Below are 21028 nucleotides of genomic sequence, written 5' to 3'. Positions count from 1 at the left end.
TCACTGTGAGGCTGTGTTTACACATGGAGGTGCCTGGAGCTAGGGTTTGTTTAAATCGGGGGCCACAGCTTACACAGAGGGGGAAATCACACGTCCAAGATCGGTGACTAACTCCTCATTTTTGAAGGTGCACATTAAATATATTGTTTATAGGTTACCTTGCTATTGTTTAGCAAGTGAAATGTTTACCTTGTTCAGCACCATAGTTCATAGTGGTAGCAGGATAACATTTAAAAGGAACATACCTGGAAAATGGACAAGATAAACCATTTGACTCAAATGCACTTACAAAATTGGTGAGTGTACAGTACACATACCATCTTAAATACACAAGAAGCCACACAATTGAAATGGAAGATAGATCCAACAGTGAAATATAGCTGTTTCAGTTATTTGCGATAGAACCTGCAGACTTTTTTAAGTCATTAATCATTTCATATAGACATTAGAGCAAGAAGCAAGAGATCACACCACCTTCCATCCATCCTCTCCTCAAATCTGCACCCCCCCCAAAAAAAACAGTAATTTAATGTAATGTAAATGTTAAAAGTTAGTGTGACACATCTGCAGGCGTCCAATAAGTCACCGCTGACAGCTGACGACACACCATTCCGACTTCAAAACCTTCCAACCTGATCTTATCTCAGCCGGAGCTCTCTCCTAATATAGGCCACTTCTTCAGGCCGGGCCAAACAAATCAAACACCAATCTGTGGGTATCGAGTTCATCAGGAGGCGGCTCCGCGTGTCTCCTGCTGCCCATGTACGGGCAAAACATGGACACATTCATCAGGTGTGGAAATGACCAGAGAGCTACTTCCAGGGAGCTTTGAAGCGGATCTTAATGTTTATTATCACTGGGAGAATCAAATTGGAATTTAAACTCTCGGGTTCATCACTGCTTAAGGCACATTATAATCAGGGGACATTCCGAGTCCCATATACTGGTGGATTGTATCTGGAAGCGGGCCCCAGCTTTTCTCTGCCATCATTCCACATCTCGATTTGTCTCTTTGGTTCAAAGGAGAAACTGTCCGACTCCAATTGAAACTCCCTTCCCCTACTACACCCACGGGTATTTAAAGATATAAATCAAAAAAAACTGATTTACAAATGAATTCAACACAGATTTCTGGGTCACTTTCTGGTTTAACTGAAATGATTTATTGAAGAGTGAACGCTCTGGGGGGGTGTCTCACTCTCACACCAGGTTATCAAAGACAGCGGTGCCCAGGTGTTAATCTCTTAACACTTTTATCTGTCTCCTGCAGATGTCCACACAGTTGGTATCAAAGTGAATTCTGGGGGATTACTGTCTCTGAGAACTGCACCGGAAAGAAACGCAATGTAATATCAGGATTAAACTCACGAATAAATACTGTTGAATTGTATTGATGAGTAAGAATTACTTTATACATTCTTTAAACCATCACTTAAGGCAGAAATATTATTCCATTAAAAATAATTGATGGCTGTAGAAAAACAGAGCTTGTTTAACTGATGTTTATTTATTTAGTGCAAGTCAAAGCCAATGGTTTGCCACATGCTTTGCCGAGCGGTCAATGCCTCTTTCGCGTTTGGATTTAAAACCATTTCTCTAAAAGGTCACCTCAGTATTAGCAGCAAAGAACATTTACAGAAGGTCACGTCGTGTCGTGTGGCCCGTTACACGAGTGCGAAGGCAGAATTCAATCTGAGCCAATCGGGGAAAAAGAGCCAGGAGGCAGGAGGCTGCGGTTAAGCCCGGTATTTATTGTGTCAACGTTCAAAACAGCGGATTCACTGCAACACCTCATTCCAGCGCTCGGACCCCGAGGCTGTGTGTTGTTGTTGAGCACAAACAGGGACAAATGTGGCGCTTGGCCACTCGCGATTAACTGAAATTACACCCGGTGAGCCGGAGGGCGGCGAGGACGGCAGACGAGCAGCGTCCAGCAGCCTCGGCCCGGTGGTGGATTTTTACCAAACTGACCTGCTTGCTGGAAGGGGGGCACCAGTCCCCTCCCAGCAAAATACCAACTTGGGGGAAAGTGCTGCACTGCTGCTGCTTTTTTTTATTTATTGCTCCAGTATTGTTTCAGTCGAAAATATACCTGTTGAGGTCTATGGCTTTTGGAGTATTCTAAACAGTACAATTAATTGATGTGATGCTTAGATACAGTGAATAGTTGACCTTGCATTTCATATATGGTCAAACATGGCAGATATAATATATATACATAATATTTAGGGTTGTGTCCAATCACACAGCCGAGGTAAAATCAGTTTAATGTGAACTTTTAGACTCAAACTCGGTCTTACCTGGAAGGCAATGAGCAAAACTGTGAGCTCAGCATCTTTTACCCCGCCCAAGTCTTCAGTCTTGTTTGTTTACAGGAAGTTTAGACATCCTCACGCGCTGTACATGTGGAGTTACACCCTCCTCCTCCTCCAGAAGTAAACTCCCTATAGAGATGATGTTAAATAAGTGAACTGTGAGGGTGAGTGGAAGTGCCACAGGATACTATGTAAAGTCTGCATATCCAAAACACACGATAAATCAACTACGCAGAGGCCGACTTCTTCTGCCATGAAGTGCAACAAATTCCACTTTGTGGCACAGAATATTTTCTATTGCTCCAAAACAAATTATAGCTCTGTGCTGGTCTCCGATCTGCAGATCTGAGTCGATAGAAGAAGAGTTATTCAAACACGGTCCCCGCTAGGTAATGACAAATCCTCATTTGATGCCACACAAATCAGGAGGGAGGTGGACACAGATCCGCCATTTCTTCCCATTAAGTGGGCACAACCACGAATAAGCCTTGAGATTGAAGCCGAGGAGAGCGATGTGTCCTTCCTGTTATCTAATAAGAACGGCCTCCGGTTGCCTGTGGCAGGCGGTGACACCGACAAACAGGGAAGGAAATGGCAGGGTCACTGGTTTGTGTTCAGACAAAACACAATTGGGCAAATCACCGAGACCACAATCACCAACTGCCTGGGACACGGTGCTTGAATGACATCACGTATTTGCATCTTAAATATTCGGTTATGAGATGTGTGTTTACTTTTTCCTGGGACGTGACAAGTTTTGTGACAAACTGCCAATGATGGAAGGCAGATCCAAATAGATCTGAGACTGGGAAGAGACAATGAGTACACAGCCAGATGAATAGAGGCCTTGATGATGCCGTTTATAATGTTTGGAGACGGTGCAACCACATTTTATAACTGGGAGCGGGATTGTGACTATTAGCAAAAGCCAGAACTGGAGGGTGTGTGTGTGTGTGTGTGTGTGTGTGTGTGTGTGTGTGTGTGTGTGTGTGTGTGTGTGTGAGTGTGAGTGTGAGGACACCTCATGAGCCTGTGTACAGTTTGCAGCTTCTCTTACTCTTTCGCAGCCCTTTTAAAATAAGCTATCGAGTCTTTTTTCAAAATAAAAGCTCATTGAGATGCTCCTTCTCTACTAAGGTCCCAAATTTCTGATGAAGCCAATAGGAATGGCAGAAACATGCACGGCACAAGAGGCCTAGGACTGTGCAGACTGAATCAAATTGGTACTTAAGACCTGTTCTAGTTAACTTGCTGCAGTATCTGTAATGCAGAGCTACTCAGCTGCAGGTTCGCCCGTCTGCAGCCAGCAGCCAAGAAGTCAAACCCTTCACGATGAAACATTAAGTGGGCATCAACGGCTTCATCACATACTTCATTACTAATATGTCTTTAAAATACAGATAAATAAATGAATGAATTCAAGCAAATGAACTCTGAATGCTGGAAAAGTGTTTTCAAGTTCAAGAGGCAACATTTTTCAGCCTTAAGAACACCATCCGCATTTTGTATGTTCTTACATGAACTGTGGCATTTTATCTTTGAAGTACACTCTCCTTCCCACTGGCCATAATGACACACCATCAGAGGGACCGATGCATTTACTGGGATGTGAAAGGCAGGGAAAGGCCAGTCTGTGCCTTTAATTGCAATCATTTGTCACTCTCAAGTGTTTCAATACGTCTGAGTGCGTGAAAAAAAACGCACTTTGCTCTGCACTGGGCAGAAAAGCGGTCCGGCCTTTCTCCTCTTATCATTTTGAAAATTATATGGTGGAACAAAGGAAGGAAGTTTTAACAGGATTCTGCTTCAAAAGTTGAAGCTTTCCCCCCAAAGGGCTTGAAGGGGAGTAAGTTTTTCCGATTCACTTTCAAGGGAGTCATCGGTATTCACTCCAAAGTTACCTCACGGATTTATCGACCGTATTCTGACAAGATACTAACATGTGCTATGTTTTCCACAAAGTGATCTATAGCCACTGTAGTGTTCTGTCTCTTTTAATCCCCCGTCCATACAGAAATATGCAAATAACAGATTACAACTCACATACCCTGGGGATGCACGCGGGGGTGTACACCGGAAATGATGGAATAACAGCTAATCTCCTTTGCATATAAGAAATTGTATCATAAAAGCTATTAGCAAAGACGACAAGCTCAGCAATGCTTATAACGGATAAATGTTCTGCAACACTTACTAATTTGATTAAAACTGGCCGAGTGCTCCCTCTTTATGCTTTTTATACTGACTTCTGTGCGTCCATTACTTGTTAGTGCATCGTCTTTGATACCTCAGCAGAGGCTAATTATCGTTTCACGAGAGGAGACCCCTAACCCCTCGTCGGTAAGCTTCTTCTCCACTGCTGATGATGGATGATACTTTATCAGACTCCCGTCCCTGCGTGGCGAATGGTTCCACTGCACCATTCAAGTCGCTGGTAATGAGAATGGCTTCACCATAGTGACGAGTCAGCGTTTTTCTCTACCGCGATCGCTCTCCAAGAGTTTCATCCGAGGGAAGTTTTGAGAACCACTTTCCAACGAGTCCATGCGATGAGGGTAGAGTTAGAAAGTGGGCAGGCTTCACCAGAGAAACACTCAAACATCCTTTTCAGCCATGGAAAGCAGAGGAGACCATAAAGCCAAAAGGGAAAAAATGGAATTAAAAAAGGCCACACTGCTGGAAAGGATCTCCTGCATTATGCATGGGAAACCTTTGTCCCTGGCTTAATTAGGGAAAATATTGTTCCTGGCTGCGTGTGGCAACATGGATATTCATTTTGTTTGTCTAATTAAAGTCGCGCACGTGCAGAAACGAGCCGAAGTAGCCTCGATTGAAAATAAGCACCACGTGCGTGCAAGCGTCAAAGCTCCAGAGACGGACGCCGGGTTTATGAAAGACTCGCAGTTCTTTTCTCCTCATAACGACACTTAAGCTTTTTAACTGCGTCCTTTAATGAGACGAACGTTGAGATTTGAATTGATGACGATCGCAAAACCCAACGAGTTTCTATTCACGTTTAATAACAGTGGGAGATATCACAAGCGGGCTGCTTCGGGGACACTGTGCATTATACTGCATCCCTGCACCGAGCTCATAATTCAATCTTTAAGAACACAACCTGCCATGCACCCGCCTTCTTCCACCTTTAAGCAGTCCATTCATCCGTGGCTCCGAAGCATCTGCTGTCCACCGATCAGGATTTGTTACCCGTGATGTTTTCGTCTGTACTGATTGCTCAAGCGATACTTGCCCTTGCTCTTCTGACTCGAACTGACAGGTCAAGTCCTCTTACTTCGGAAAAGACGACACCAGAGGGACCAATAGCTTAGGGCGTCCAGGCATGAAGGTTAAGTCAATCATGTCACCACTCTAAAGGGGTATCATGGAAAATAGCCAACGGGTAATCGGACCGGTTGATTGTTAGTCCTCTACATGAATCAGTAAGTGGATGAACACTTACAGCTCGGCAGGGGGGGGCTGCTCGTAAAATATACCTCGCACTCCGCTACCTGGAAACGAGTCGGTGTTTCTATATTTTAATTCTTTTAGACCCGATCGACTCGCTCGGGTATTAATGAGATTTATTTCCACTAGGAGCGTTGGCAATTAAATGAAGTGGTCGGAATGTTAAATTGTGTCATCCGGAGCAATGAAAACACTCAAACTGACTTCCTTAATGGATTTGTGTCTCGACAAAGAAAACAATTCCATGAAGGTGCAGTTTGTAGTGCACACATGAGTGTGTGTGTGTGTGTGTGTGTGTTTGTTGGGGGTGAATGAACAGTACACACTTCTGTACTAAACAGGAGGAACACTTTCTGGACTGCATCACACAGCAGCGGGTACACAGCCCCGTGACGCAGGCCTTTGTGACTGAGCGATTCTCCGGCTGCAAGTCGGCTGTGCCCCCCCGCTCACCGGGATTATTATGACAGGCACGTCACGACTAAATGCCACAAAGCAACGGCGGCAGAAAGGTCATTTAGAGTTTTGTGTCAGAAAGATTAAACAGGTTTGTTTGATGTTTAAAAGTCTCCTCCTGTTTCAGACCTGAGAGCAGTCCCGCCTCCCCCCACACCATGTTCCTCCTGTGCTGGATGACACTTCCTGCATCTGATACCGATCAACAGGTTGAGCTCGATCATGGTCGACCCTCAGCCCCAAACAAAAAATCGTAAATAACAAAACATTATAAATGCAGCACAGTTGTGAAAGACGGCTTAGATTCTTATTGGGAGGTTTAGCCTTGAATAAACAAGACATGGAGCCTTAAGGGGATTTCATTCAGTCATTATCTACTCCCCACTATGCCGATGGAGGGGGGTGGGTGAAGCTTTAGACTCCACAAAACACACTGGCGCTTCAGGGATAAACCTTATTGCTTGGATGACAGCACAAGAGCAGCATGGAGGCATGTGTTTCTGCTGTTTTCTTACGTCTGAAGAAGAGGACACCCTTAACTTTGATTCTGCTGCAACCCTCTGTTTACCCCTGAAGCTCCAGTGTGTTTTGTGGACACAAACACTTCACCCACCCCCCCCCCAATCAGCACAGTGGTGGGTAGATAATGGGTGAATTCTTTCCGTGAACTATCCCTTTAAAACTTTGCCAGCCTCTGGGAGGCGATACCATTTCTGCGAGGTGAAAAGTCAAAGGGACACCAAGACCGTAGGATGTATCCTCTGGAGAACATGAATATCTGGACAAATTTATTGCCAATCGGATAAATCTTTAAAACCATGCTGCTCGCATTATATTTTAAAAACTGGTTGTGTCGGGCAATGTCAAAATAACCAAGATTGATTGTTTCCTGTCTATCTCGACTCATTACACAATTGTATAATAGGAGAGGAAATCATAGGAAAATCTATTCCTATAAGAGGGTTAGGGTTAGGGTTAGTGGTGAGACACCAGATATGTCACAGGTATGATGTCATAGACCCGCAGAAGTTATACCAACTAAACAGCTTGTGAGCAGAAGTCCAGCAACTTCCACAATTCACACTGTGTAAATGAACATAGGGATTTAATTGCTCTCCATCTTCAGGAATGGGTGTTTAACTCAAACCCTATAAGGTTCGCCTCTACGTGCACATCAATCACATTCCTGGGGTTTCCCCTCAGCCGACCCTCCGCCGCCGTGACCTGCTCATCACTGCAGAGGCTACGACACTTCACCAGCCAGTGAAAACAGAACCCCCCCCCAAAAAAAAAAAAAAAATAAAAAAAAATAATGATGCTGCTTAGTGCAGACGCCAACTCTCTGTGTGTTGTTGCCAGGTCATAAATCCCCATCAAGGACACACAGAACATAAGAACATTGTTTGATGAAGATAATAACAAGTAACGTGTCTGAACTGACGCAGCGTTCCATTGTGGTTGGGGTTATGGTGTTAGTGTGAAAATGTGTGTGTTTGTGTTTGTGTGTGTGTGAGAGAGATTTACAGGGGGTATGGGCCTGAAACAGAGAATTACTTGCAGATGATTAGTCTGTACCCCATGAGTCTTTGCTCAGCTCTCTGCACTAATGACAGCTTTGTGTTAGTGTAAGTGGAAATGTTTGTGTGGAGGGGATAAGTACGTGTGTGTTTGTGTGTGTGTGTGTCTTCAGGAACTTTTCCAGTATAAACAGTAACTTTGTCAGGACCAGTGGACCTCATGGGCACCAGAGCCAAGTCCTAATCAGGCAAAACGTCATTTCGGAGGTCAGGCTTTTGTCCACAATGAATGTTAGTCAATGCAAAGTCCTAATAAGGATAGCTGCGACAACCACCTGTGTGCGAGTATCACAAAAAGGTAAATAAGTATATAAAGCCAAGCAAATTAAACTTAGAAAATGAGATGTTAAATTACAACAAAGTAATCAGATCCTTAATGTAGTTGTTGTAGAGCCGCAGCCTCGGGTTTGTTACATAGTTAGCAGGGATACATGTATCAGGCCAAATAGATTCATAATTAAACTGGAAGTGGCCAAACTCCGGTCTGGGTCAAAGCCTCGGCACACGACAACTCCCACCACAATGCTCTGGTGTGAATGCAACGATCTGTGTTTCCTCCAACAGGGCAGCCTGTGAGTGGCAGTCGGAGCTGCTAACAAACTATCTCCAGGTCTGAAGTCTTTACCGTCTGTGCAGTAGAGAGGAGAGCAGTCCCCGGAAAAGAGAGGGGACAGAATTACAATGCCTCTTTGTCTGCCAGCAGACTCCACAGTCAGATGTGTGGAGCAGAGGTGAAAAAACAACCTCCAGACCAACTTCAGATCTGCAGCCAGCTGGGAAGCTCCCTCGGCTTAGAGAGGCTTCTGAAGCGAGACCTTTATCCCCCAGATGCCCCCAGTGGGGCTGCTCAGGTGGCCGCTGGCGGAGGGATGTGATCGCACTGGGCAGCTCCCAGCTGTGAACACGTCTGACGCTATGAATGTTAAGCTTTCTCGGTGGAACACTTTCCCCTCAGAGGCTTTTTGTTCAACAAAAAAATACAAAAGGCAGGAAACAACTCTGGCAGAAAGGGATTTGTTTTACAAAACTGGACACAACATCACTGTTGGGTTTATACATGAATGAAGCAGTGGCTCAGAGGTCAGGACTGAGACTTTAAAGCCAGAAGGCCCCAGATTCAGGTGTAACCCTTTGACCTTCAGCTTTTTCTATCATGAATTGAAATGATTAGATTAACAGAATAAATGATGAGTTGAGAATGAATTGCCAACAGTTTATGAATTATCTATAGGTTTGTAATTTGGCAAAACAAGTGACTTTTTTACATTAAAGCTTAAACAAATCATCTGATAAATTCAGTAATTTTCTAGAAGAAAATGGTTCGAAGCCTTTTAAATGTGAAAATGTTATGGTTTTCTTAGCTTTAGTGTCCTTGTATCAAAAAAATATATATTCGTTGCCAATTTTCTCACTATCTTCCTTCATGTTATGCACAAATGTAAAAACTTTGGTAGTGATTGTTTACTTGTGCACTATAGTTTGAATTCAGGTTTACATTAGGTTTTTTCTCTAAGTCCAACAGACAGTATTTTCAGATTCCATACATGCCACTTCCCTCGGCTGAGAACTCCAGTGTTGACATCAACCACTGTGATCCCTCGTTTTCAAATCAATTCCCATCATCGAAACTCTCTCTTAACTCTACTCCTCCCTCTCTCCCTCTCCTCCCTCTCTCCCTCTCTCCCTCTCTCTCTCTCTCTTCTCCTCTCATCCTCTCTCTCTCTCTCTCTCTCTCTCTCTCTCTCTCTCTCTCTCTCTCTCTCTCTCTCTCTCTCTCTCTCTCTCTCTCTCTCTCCTCTCTCTCTCTCTCTCTCTCTCTCTCTCTCTCTCTCTCTCTCTCTCTCTCTCTCTCTCTCTCTCTCTCTCTCTCTCTCTCTCTCTCTCTCTCTCTCTCTCTCTCTATGCACTGGATCGATTCCTGTATCGACTGCTCGTCCGGAGCCGCGAGCCCCGACAGCGTCCCCTGTAAACGGTGACCGACACCTCAGTGACATACTGATCATATCAAAACTCCTCTGACGTCTCTATCGTCTCATCACGGGAAAAAAAAATCATCAATATCACGTTGTCGGCTGCTTTTTAGGGAAAACATGGCCTAGACTCCCCCCCCATCGCACTGCGCTGTTTACTGAGGCATGTAAACTGTTAAAAAAAAATGAAAAACACTGCTCCCATGTGCCTTTTGAAATAACCCAGTCGCGGCAACACGCAGACGCGACACCTCCACCCTGTGTAAACACTCCCCTCGGGGTCAGGTCAGCTTTTTCCAGCTACTCGCTTTCACACATGGCCATTTTTTTTTTTTTTTTTTACTGAATATGGATGGATGCGGCTTCGCAGAGACGTTTGACGGATGATCCTAATTAGAAGATAAGCGTGTTTACTAAACAGCGATCTGATGAATAGGCTGGGTTTTCGGCTACAACTGCCGACTGTGCTGCTCCACTTTGTTTAATTGAGACAACCGCAGAGGATCCAAACCAAACTGTTTATTTTGGCCCCCCCACGGTTCACTCTGCGCACCGCGAGCCAGGCGGTGCCCTGAATTCCCCCCTGGGTCCACAGAGAAGACGTATATACACACGAAGACGCTGGGAGATGAGCAACTAAAACACGCCTGTACACACATCCTCATAAAACATATGCACAAAATAAAGAGATGGAATTGACCTCAGAGGCTTTAGGATGACAGACTTGTCTTTCATTCCCCATCTTTCCAAACGCAGGAAATTCAAAGTCCTTCAAAGCTTTTCAAATCTTTCTGAACTGACACATTTCTCCCGACTCAACATTTTCCTGCCTCCAGTCACATCTTGTGCTCCCACTTACTTCAACTTATACACCAAAAAAAGACACTCCAGTTGTTTTCCCTGCCTCAATTAAATCAATTAACGTTCTCAAACAGTCGTTTTAGAAACGTCAGGTCAGGGAGTTATAGCAACCGAAGAACAGAGGTTGGAAATTCTCCATTTCTCTCCTCCTCTTCTCCCTTCATTCCCCCGTCCCTCCATCAGCGCCTTACCCTCCGAGAAGCTGATGAGCCCCAGCAGGTGCAGCAGCTTGATCGAGGCGAACACCAGCACCACGATTCCCACCGTTTGCAGCCCCTCCGTCTCCCAGATGGCATTTATCATCGCTCCGCCCTCGGACCACTCCGTGCCACCATACCCTGACCCGGAGCCGGAGCCCGAGCCGGCCTCCTCGCCCTCGGGACCCCCCGCCAGGACCAGCGCTGTCACCCGCCCCGCACTCCGGTTCACCTGCACCCACTCCAGTGCTGCACCGGCCCACACCTAGGGGCCGGGCGCCTCCCGGGCACCCGCCTGCCTGCCCTGTTTGAATACGACGAGGTCGAGGATCAGAGGGACGGGAGCCGGTGTCCGGTTTGTGAGGAGCCTGAAGTCATTTAGGGTCTCTCTGGTCTCAAGGGGGGTAAGGGGGGGTGAAAGAGAATTTAGAAAAGCCGGCTCCACCGGGGAATAAAGTCCAGGCAGCTGATCTCAAAGCGTCCTGCTCCTTTCCTCTTCTCTGAGATGAGGAGACAGGTGAAATGGCTGGAGAGAAGAAAAGTCCGCTCTCGCCTGATAGTTTGCGGCTGCCTCTCGCTCTGACTGCCTGGCTGCAGAGTAAAGGGAGGGAGGATGAGAGGGGAGGGGATATGTGTGAGGGAGAGGGGCGGTGGAGGAGGGTGAGACAGAGGCGGGGGGGGGGGGACGCGAGGCACTGGAGGACGCGCAGCCTCTCGTGAGCTCTACGCGTTCACATTAAGTGCAAACATAAATCCTGGAACGCAAACACAGCACCGAAACAATCAGAAAAATGAGTCAATGATTGTATTAATGTCTCGTTGTCGAGTTACTGTGTGTGTGCGTGTTTACTGTTGTGTCATGTGATTAAATCATGAAAATGACTCGGTTTTCCAAGCTGCAGAAAGAGCAGAAGTTGCAGATGAGGGGAAAATAAAGCAGGATAAATGGAAAACAACAGCTTTATCATAATACACCGGCTGTAATCTACTTTTCATACAGACAATAACAATCTGCTGCGCTTTTCAACTCCTGTTGCATATGCAATATGCTAATTTTCTCCCCAAAAAGAGGGGTTAAAGATATGAGAAAACTCCATGTTTTTCATGCATAAAACCAGATTATAAAGAAATAAAAATTCATAATCAACCATGTGACTGTTAATTCTGCCTCTTCAGAGGTTCTATATGAGAGGGTTTCATGGGGATCAGCAATATGGGGATGAGAGGAGTCAATATGTCTCAGTGGTTTTTTATATTTATCAATGTAAGTGTATGTTATTGATCACATTGCTACATTAAATGTAACCAACTTTTTCCAAAGGGACGTTAGTGGGGCTGAGATGTATTGGAGTGGTGTGTGTGTGTGTGTGTGTGTGTGTGTGTGTGTGTGTGTGTGTGTGTGTGTGTGTGTGTTGTTGATTCAGTGCTTGGAGCAAATGGGTGAACACACCACCACCTACTGGCCTTGTGCAGACTGTCATAATCCTAATCATCCACCTCGAGCGTAATTAATGATCTATAGAAAATAACATGGAATTACTTAACTTAAAAATTAATTATAATCAAAATAGTTTCAATACTCAAACTGCTTATATATATCTCCTCTGCTTTTATTCATCTGCTTTGGAAATTAGCTCCACTTACTCCGAAGCTCAAATGACCAATAAGAAGCTCTCATATACATTTACTTCACCGTACTTCCCTGAACGGGCAACAAAATGCAAAAAAGACACATATACTATTCTAGCGGATAATAATAGATAAATAAACAGAATAATCGAGCGCTGTGCTGTTTGAAAAAGAAAATATTATTCGGCAGACACATCCAACTTAATCTGACTTCCCCCAAGGATATGTAAGGACTGATTGGTATGTGGGGCTCATCCATAGAGGATGAGAAACACCCACCGACAATATGGCTGTATGAATCTGTGTGATATATATGATGGTGGGGGTGGGGATGTTAAAATAGCATTCAATCTATTATACAGTGATTCCTCCTTAGGGGAATTATATTGTTTATTAGCTAGTCAAGCCACAACAATGAATGGCCTTGGAAACCTTCTGAGACAGAATTGAAGAATTTCCATTAAATATTAAAGCAGCTATCATGAGTATTACCCCATAAATAATGGATCATATTAATGTGTTTATAAAAGGGGTCGCGACTAACGACGAACCCAACTCAACAGTTTATCATCTTTTAACTGACTGTTTTATGTCCCACAGCTTTTCGGTTTGAATTCATTCTCACTGATCTCAACAATTTGATTTCCAGCTACAGCCGTCGACCGTCTTCAGGGGAAAAGCCTTAAAAGTGAACTGTGTGATACCTGCCCTGCACCAAATGACACAAAGACAAAGTTTGCAAGTAGATATGGAATTTAGCAGGAAAATAACCAGATATTTCTACTTTTCTGGAATTCCACCCCTTAGTTGCTTAATAGCCAGTTACTGAAGATTTAACTCCTTTAATACGTCTCAGAAAGCATAAAAAGGATCAAAATGCCGAATAAAACCTGCCCCACTTTTCTATAACAGCGTAAGTTATAACCAGACTCTCCTGTGGTTTGGTTCAAAGTATTACCCAGCTGCCACGTACAGTGGAGTGTACAGAATATCAGCTGACCCAACTGCCTCAGTGTATATCCTAGGCGACGGCATCATTGGCAACATGTGGGCAACTGGCACGACATCAGTGCTGCCCCGGCCACATCACACATCCATCCAAGCCACGTGTACGGTGGCCAGCGGAGGTTTCGTTTTCCTGAACGTGGCCAAGTTTCTCCCGGAGCCGCGGGGATGCATGCCCTCAGGCCTCACTCCATCCTGGCTCTCCACATGGCCCCTGGGAGCCTGATGGGGGATGACTGACCAATCCTAGCCTCTTCCCACAGCCTAGTGATACAATATCCAATGAATTACTGAAGGGAAGAGGGTGGAGATGAGAAGAGGCATTATTCTATCACAACTCTGACAGGTAAATACTACATCACACATCCTGCCCCATTAATGTCACACAATTTCTGGACAGTCGCCACTTTGCCACTTTTACAGCACAACAGGTCTGACATATGGACTGGATTTGTGTTGAAATCTGAAAGGAAATAGATTTGTCGATGTCGTGTGAAAGAGATTTGAGTAAAAAGAGACTATTCAATCCAAGGTTCTGTAAATCGCTGTCGTCATTCTCCTGAAATCACAATAAACAAAGTATTTTCTCTTTTCACAGAACAAAAAAACCTGACTGCTGCCAGAGCTGATGATACTGTACCTGAATCCAGCAAGACTCAACCTTAATAGAATAATAAAATGCTTTAACTCGACTTAAACACTGGACTTTGATATTATTCTCTTTTAAATATTCATGTTATTTAGTCCATTACATCCTGTGAGGTGGGAAAACCTGAACGTTTGTTCTTCGTTCGACTCTTTCAGGCTCCATCTGTTGATATGATAAAGAAAAATAAGAGTAGGTCTATGCTGTGATCCTCTGGAGCTCTGGTGTTCTCATCTCAACCAGATAGATATCTTTAATAACATGGGAGATGAAGCTAAAATCCCCAAAATGGAGGACCAGACAATATTACTGGTATTTGTTATCATTAGATTTGAAGAAAAGCATATTTGCAATGTTACACAGGAGAGGAATTTGATCATCTTATGACATTTCTCTTAATAAAGTAAGACACTTTAAAAATATATATATATATTGGTAAAACGTTGTGTTTTCTCCATTAATTAGAATAAGGTTGCCTTATTTGTTGCGTGAATTATTATACATATTTAAACGGTGAGAATAAATCAGGATTACTTCTCATAACTACACAAAATAGGTCCGATCTCTTCATGACGGCTCGCGCCTCCCAAATCACTACACACCATCACGTCCCCACTGAGGCGTCCCTCCTCCGTCACCTCTGATTGATCGGAGTCTGAAATGTCAGGCGGCTGCTGTGTCACCCACTCTGACGTTTCTTATCTGTGTAATGAACAAGTCTGGGTGACAAACCTCCAGCCCCTTTGTGCGTCTGCCTGTGTCGACCGATAGACACAGATCTCCGGAGAGATTACACCTTTTCTCTCACTCGTCGCTGGCACTTTGTCTCGCCACTTTCCGTCCCCGGTGTTCACAAGGGGGACGGAATCTCCTCCCCTCTGCTCTGAGGAGAGTGAGACGCAGAGGACACGACCAACGGTAGAGGTCGATGAATCCGCCTCTCGAACCGTTGGCACGTTAAATATGATGCAGGTAGACGAAGAAAGGAGTTTGCATCTTTTCCTGAGCTGTGTCTTAAGCGGTCTCAAGTCAGGGGCTACATGCGAATGGGTTCGTTCTATGCAGGCGTATAAGGGCGGGAAGGCTAAACCGAAATTAAGACGTTCTGGTCTACAGAGGATTTCCGTGCATGATCAGTCTCCTTGGATAGGTGGGGCCGGAGAAGGATCCACCTTTTGCAGCCTTTTTGCTTTCTTGAGAATGAAAGGATGCATTTTGTAGGCCGCATTTAAAGAAGAGCCTTTTCGAAATGGTACATCCTAAATGCTGTGACTCAACTAGTATTCAAACGCAGCCTCCGAAAGTTTGCAGACTGCAAAATCTGTTAAACCCTTACGAGCCTTGACGATGCTTTACACATTCCCCCTTCCTCACACTTCAGAAATACTGTAGAGCAACAAATAGAAATAAAACTAAATTGGACCACACGGGTGCAGGAGTAATCTCAATAAGTATTGTGCTGTGAACCTAAAAGTCTTACATTCTAACCAAAGAAACCACAAGAGCATTTTCTTGAAGTGACAAGTGTTCTCAATCTATCTGGAGTCCTCGTGGAAGTCCAGGACCAGGAGTGGGGGGGAGCTGCTTTCCGATGCAGCCATCATCAATCACGGCCGCTGTTTACAGATCGGCCCGGGGGTACAAGTGGGTGAGATAATTAGGCGACACCTGCAGCGATCTGCTCGGGCATGCAAAGCGGGCATCAGTGTTTGGCTTGTGTTTTTTTTCTCCCCGAGGCAAATTCAAACCAGGGCCGTCGTATTTACTGAAGCGACGCCTGCGAATCGGGGGGGGGGGGAAGGCAATTACGAGCCGTGAACCGGGGCGACCCTCGGCGAAACAGGCATGAGCAATCAACCGCACGGCGCCACGGGGTGATTCGGATACTCCAGGACTGACTCTGTGGCCAGGTGCGTGTGCGACCATGGCGTGGGGATTTCGCCGTCGACAGGTACGAGTCAACAGTTTCAGCTTGTTCAACTCCTCAGTGTGTTTTAGGGTTAGATTATAACAAAGATGTGTTTGCACATCCTGAATGCATATAATTTAAGGTTGGATGGTAGTTAACACATGAGCGTGCCCTCGCTGTGTGGATTCATTTTCCACCTGAATAACTCCCCTCAACACCGACTGTGAGAGCGTAGAAATATCAAATATAGGTTCAATCAATTTGATCAATGAATTAAATCAATCTGCAGAATGTATTTATCATTTATGTCTATTTTCAGCAAAACAATCGTAAAAACGTTGATGTAGTTTGATTCTGGCTCGATTGTGATGATTTGCTGCTTTTCTTTAAGTCAAGTAAATACCTGCTGTTCTTTGACAAGTATAAATAGCTCTAAGAGAATAATGGCTGAATTCCATTCAGTGCGAGTCTTTAATTAGCTCCATGTTAAGCAATCATGTAAACCAATGAGGAGAAATGTGTAGTTCTGCAGCCAGCAGGCATCACATTCTTTTAAACACCCCCCCCTCGAGTTACACAAGATTCAACTGTGATTCAAATATTCTGAAAGAGACTGAACTCCACTGTGGATAACTCAGCCTTGGTAATATAACGGTACCAGGTGTGATCCACTGCAGGAGGCAGCCACTCATAAATAAAACTCAGTAAACAGCCTTGAGGTGGTTTCCTTGTATCTTGTCCAACATGGCTTCTCTAGGGAACGTCAGCACGTTCATCACGAGACATGTCGGCCATCGCTCTGCAGCAGGACCCTGAAGATTTTATCGCCACCCCAATTCTTTCCGTACGATTAGTAGTGGCGTGAAAAAAGGGGGAACGTCAATGGCCCTGTCTGCAAAATGGACGGTAGCACAAAGCTGAGGGCCAGCGTGTTCCGGCTGATAGCATCGATCCGCCTTCCTGCTCGTCCTCGCCATGTTAGCCGCGGCGTGACGGCTCAGGTGGAGGACACGGTTTGCCTCGACCGGCGCCGCTGCCTGTCATCTGATTTACGGCGGCGAGGTGCCCGTCAAACCGAACTTAAGGTGGAAAGGTCAATAGGGAGCTTGCATTAGTCAGGAGGAGTAGAAAGGAGAGAAGACAAGCGGGGACATAAAATGGCAGACGGGACACAAGACGGCTGGAGCCACTGTCCGCCGGATGAGATACGGCAGAGAGGGGCGCACTGAGGGAGAAAGAGAAATCAATACAGGTGTTTATTTCTGAAAGGAATCGCTGACGTGGGGATGAAACGTTGCAGAGGAGGTTTCCTGATGTAAACGGTCTCTGATTAACATTTAATTGCGCTGAGACCTCCGTCAGCGTGACAGTTTTAAGACGAGAGAGAATCATTGCCACAGGGCCGTTTGGTTCACAGACCTCAGATCAGATACGACGAAGCGGCAGAGAAGGCACCTGTCTTTTTTTAACGACCCTGAAGGGAAACACCAGAGAATTCTGACACCAGCATTTCATATCATGGGACTAAAGCTCAACCAAATTCATTAAATCCAATGGTAGAGACAAAAGACAACTTTTGATATTAAAAGAAAGGTTGAAGTGTGCATTGTCTTTCAGAGACTGAATTAACCTACATTAGTCATGTCATAGAGTACAATTAGGTACATAATGGCCCCCCTTGTAAATTAGGTGATCTCCTGTCTAATAACAGTCGTCTCTACTTTAGCATCAGACGGCTTAATCATGCCAAATACTGCGATAACAAATAGCAGCATATTTTCTGTGTGGGACACACTCAAGGGGAGCGTTATATTGGGAGGTGGCAAAATCATGTGTGAGGATTTTGCACCAATACAGAAACTGAGAGAAGAAGAACAACAAAAGTTAAGTTCATCTACATCTAGATTAATAATCGTCGTGCAGAAAAACAGTTTCTGAGAGAGATCGCCTAACCCGGACAAATCCAAATGTTAATCTGAGCAGAAACACACGGCCTCCATACTTCATCTAACGCTCGATGATGTAAAAAGTTTCAGGTTGTTAAATCCTTAAAGCACAAGGTCGGAGCTGGTTGCTCTTGGTTTGAAGTGTTCACTTCAAAAGATGCACCGCGCAGAGCTTTGTTCACACAAGGCTTTGTTCCCTATTCAGTCGCCTTGAAAATTAACTTCACCGAATTATCAGAAAAGATAAAGTGTAGTTTTCAGTTCCTCATTCAACACAACCGATCATCTGTGCCTAACTTCTGCTGACATATCATCAAGCTTTATGTCACTTTTTAAATGTCTACAATCAAAGGTGTTTATTAGTTTGCTCCTGCTTAATGTCAGTGTAAAAACCTCTGTTAACATCTCTTCTTCAGAACCAGACTGGCAGCTGGTGTTGCTGGTTGATTCTGATTCTGATGGAAAGCTTTGGTTCCCTCTGCTGGACAAAGCCCGGTAACTTTCTCATGTACTCCAGTCCCCAGTGTCTGCAAAGTTCATGGTTCATTGTTATACCATTATTATCAAGTCAGAGGGTCTCAAACGGTGGTCCGAGGACTCCTGGGGGGGGTCGGTGGCACACCGCCGGGGGACTCATGGAGAGTGTTCTCGATATATTCAGTGTGAACATTTAACAAACGCTTGACTTCTGAGTATTCTGTGTTGACATGACGTTTCTAAAAGTGTCAAATGTCAAACTATTCAATGAGAGGGTCCCCAGAGTATTTTCTATCTTGTACTGGGTCCTTGGTCGAGAAGAACATTGAGAACTTTTGAGCTATATGCAGTTCAAAGGACTTTATGAGTTTTAAATGCACTCTGACACATGCTGGTATTCTCTATGCAAATGTTCATAATATTAATCGGTTTTTGGTGTTATGAGTCACATGATGGAGTAAAAGCTCCCAGCTATGTTGTGTAGGATCTGAAAACTATTGTATAGTGAAGTAACAGAACTTCACTGAATGTCATCATCAAACACAGGCAGGTTATCAAAGCCACTGCATGGCTGCACTTCACCAGATTCCTTTCATCTGCTGCTGCTCCGACTACACAGCACACAGGAAAATCATAGAGCACCCATGTGCAGCAAGACATCCTCTTAGCAAATATCATTATGATGCAAAGTACATTTTCGATATATTGTGCATTCACACCGGAATACATTGAGACGCCTTTATGCATCCAGAGCATGTGCTGTGTGTGTGATAAACCATGCACAGCTTAGGCCTGTGTGCAAAACACCACATATGTTTTTGAAATGGATCCGTTCAATTACAGCTCAACATTTAATAACAGAAATATTAGGGCATGTTAAATCATGGCTCCATATAACACACACACACACACACAGGATATATAGCCTGATCCCTAAACACAGCCAAGTCAATTCAGCTGAGATTTACTGTAAAGTACGTAAAACCTGCAACAATGGAGGATAGTGTGTTGCAGCCATGTCTTTGGATTTTGTGCAGCTGTACAAACACAATACTATACAGTCAGGGGCCCATGTGTGCACTGTGCTTGAAGCATTTGGATGAAAACATAGTTGTATTCCAAGTAAATTAAAGTAAATGTCAGTTTGAATCATTGGAGAATAAGAGACAAATATATGAACGACATAATTGCAAAAACATAATGTGGTGCAAGTCAGAATGTCCCAATGTGCACTTGGCTATTTCTTCTTGGAATCATTTGTCGTACAGTCCTGTCTGAAGCGTGATTGGACAATCAAACAAGCTGCTGCTGTCGGTCGCCACGTGCCCGAGCACAGTCACTCACTGTCACGGAGACTGAGAAGAGCCACTTGCGTCCGGCTGTGTTGCAGGTCTATTTTTATCCAGAAGCCATCCAGTGGGAGAGCGCACCACAGAGCGGATCAACAAACGTCTCTGATGCTTCAAGTCTGATTCGATTTAGGGAGAGATAGATTTTCATTAAAATCGGCAATTTGAAGATAAACATCCAAATTGAAAATGAAAAGGCCTCTACATGTGACCGAAACAACTACAGAAATAAATACATAACAATAAACCTTTAAGATCTCACCTCAATAAACACGTCTGCCATCACTCTCCTCATAACATTTCAAAAACACACAAATTTGTCACAATAATTAAGCCTTCTCCTGTATTTTTGAAGCATTTTAATAGTTCTGGATCAAATTAATTGGTGACTCGAGTAAGCACATGACATTTATCAAAATGGTGATTATAATGGAGCTGATTTAAAAATTAGCAAAGGGGGGGTTGCTAAATGTCAGACATCCATCTTCACGGCAATTAGGATTTAAGCAAGATTTCCCCCCCCCCCCCCAAGAATGATTTGCTTAAATATCTTGCAGCTATTTTAACTTTTTTTAATAACATTTTTGATGTCGTCGCAAAAATCTTAAGGGAAAACTTTAACGTCAAATGTGGATGTTGAGTCTCCGCTCACGCAGATCCTCGCCATCCACAAATAACCTGCATCTCTCAGCGGGGACTGAGCTGAAGGAAAGGGGCTTTTTTGGAACTTTCACAATCCCACGTGTGAATGCCATTGTTCCCGTTCGCGTCCTTGAAGTGGGCGCTCGATCAACACCGAGAAAGAAAGTGAAAAACAACTCCACAAAGTTCCACCATGGAGGAGAAGACACCTTTTACAGCGTCTCCAGTCAAAGTCCAGAATCAACTTTCCATCTTATCCTCACTTGTTAACACAATCAAAAGGTTAATTTCCAGAGGGTGCAGCATGTTAAATATTTCAATCTCCTTTTAATTTCGCTGGTTTCATCCCTAATGCCACCACGGCCACACTCTCCGGCTCTAAAAGCGGCAGGATCTCCAGGTTCCAGCTGCTGCATTCGGTCCTGAACCGTCCCCACTCTCATTTGGATAAGCAAGTTAGCCGACCCACAGACGCAGTCCAATTTCATTCAAATCGAATAACGATCAAAGTGTAGAAGCAAAGTGTGGAAACATGTGACTGGAGAGAGAGATGGAGAGAACACTTCAAAACAAAGGCAGCGTTC

General features: G+C 44.4%; 1 protein-coding gene across 6 annotated transcripts in view; it reads right to left on the bottom strand.

The window, feature by feature from the left end:
* Positions 1 to 21028, bottom strand: part of kcnip4a (potassium voltage-gated channel interacting protein 4a) — a 120558-nt gene that overhangs the window by 15097 nt on the left and 84433 nt on the right. Inside the window, exon 1 of one of the 6 annotated variants that reach the window (XM_062384596.1) lies at positions 10836 to 11091. The exons of the other annotated variants lie outside the window; for them this stretch is intronic. Coding sequence (XP_062240580.1) covers positions 10836 to 10947 — 112 coding nt within the window. The 5' untranslated portion in view covers positions 10948 to 11091. Of the gene's footprint in view, positions 1 to 10835; positions 11092 to 21028 lie in introns of those variants that run through there. 6 annotated transcript variants of the gene reach the window in all.

This window comes from Platichthys flesus, chromosome 24, assembly GCF_949316205.1.
Source record: "Platichthys flesus chromosome 24, fPlaFle2.1, whole genome shotgun sequence".
In the NCBI taxonomy this organism is placed as follows: Eukaryota; Metazoa; Chordata; class Actinopteri; order Pleuronectiformes; family Pleuronectidae; genus Platichthys; species Platichthys flesus.
Note: the sequence above shows the minus strand (reverse complement) of the source record. Positions and strands in the feature narration are given on the sequence as shown.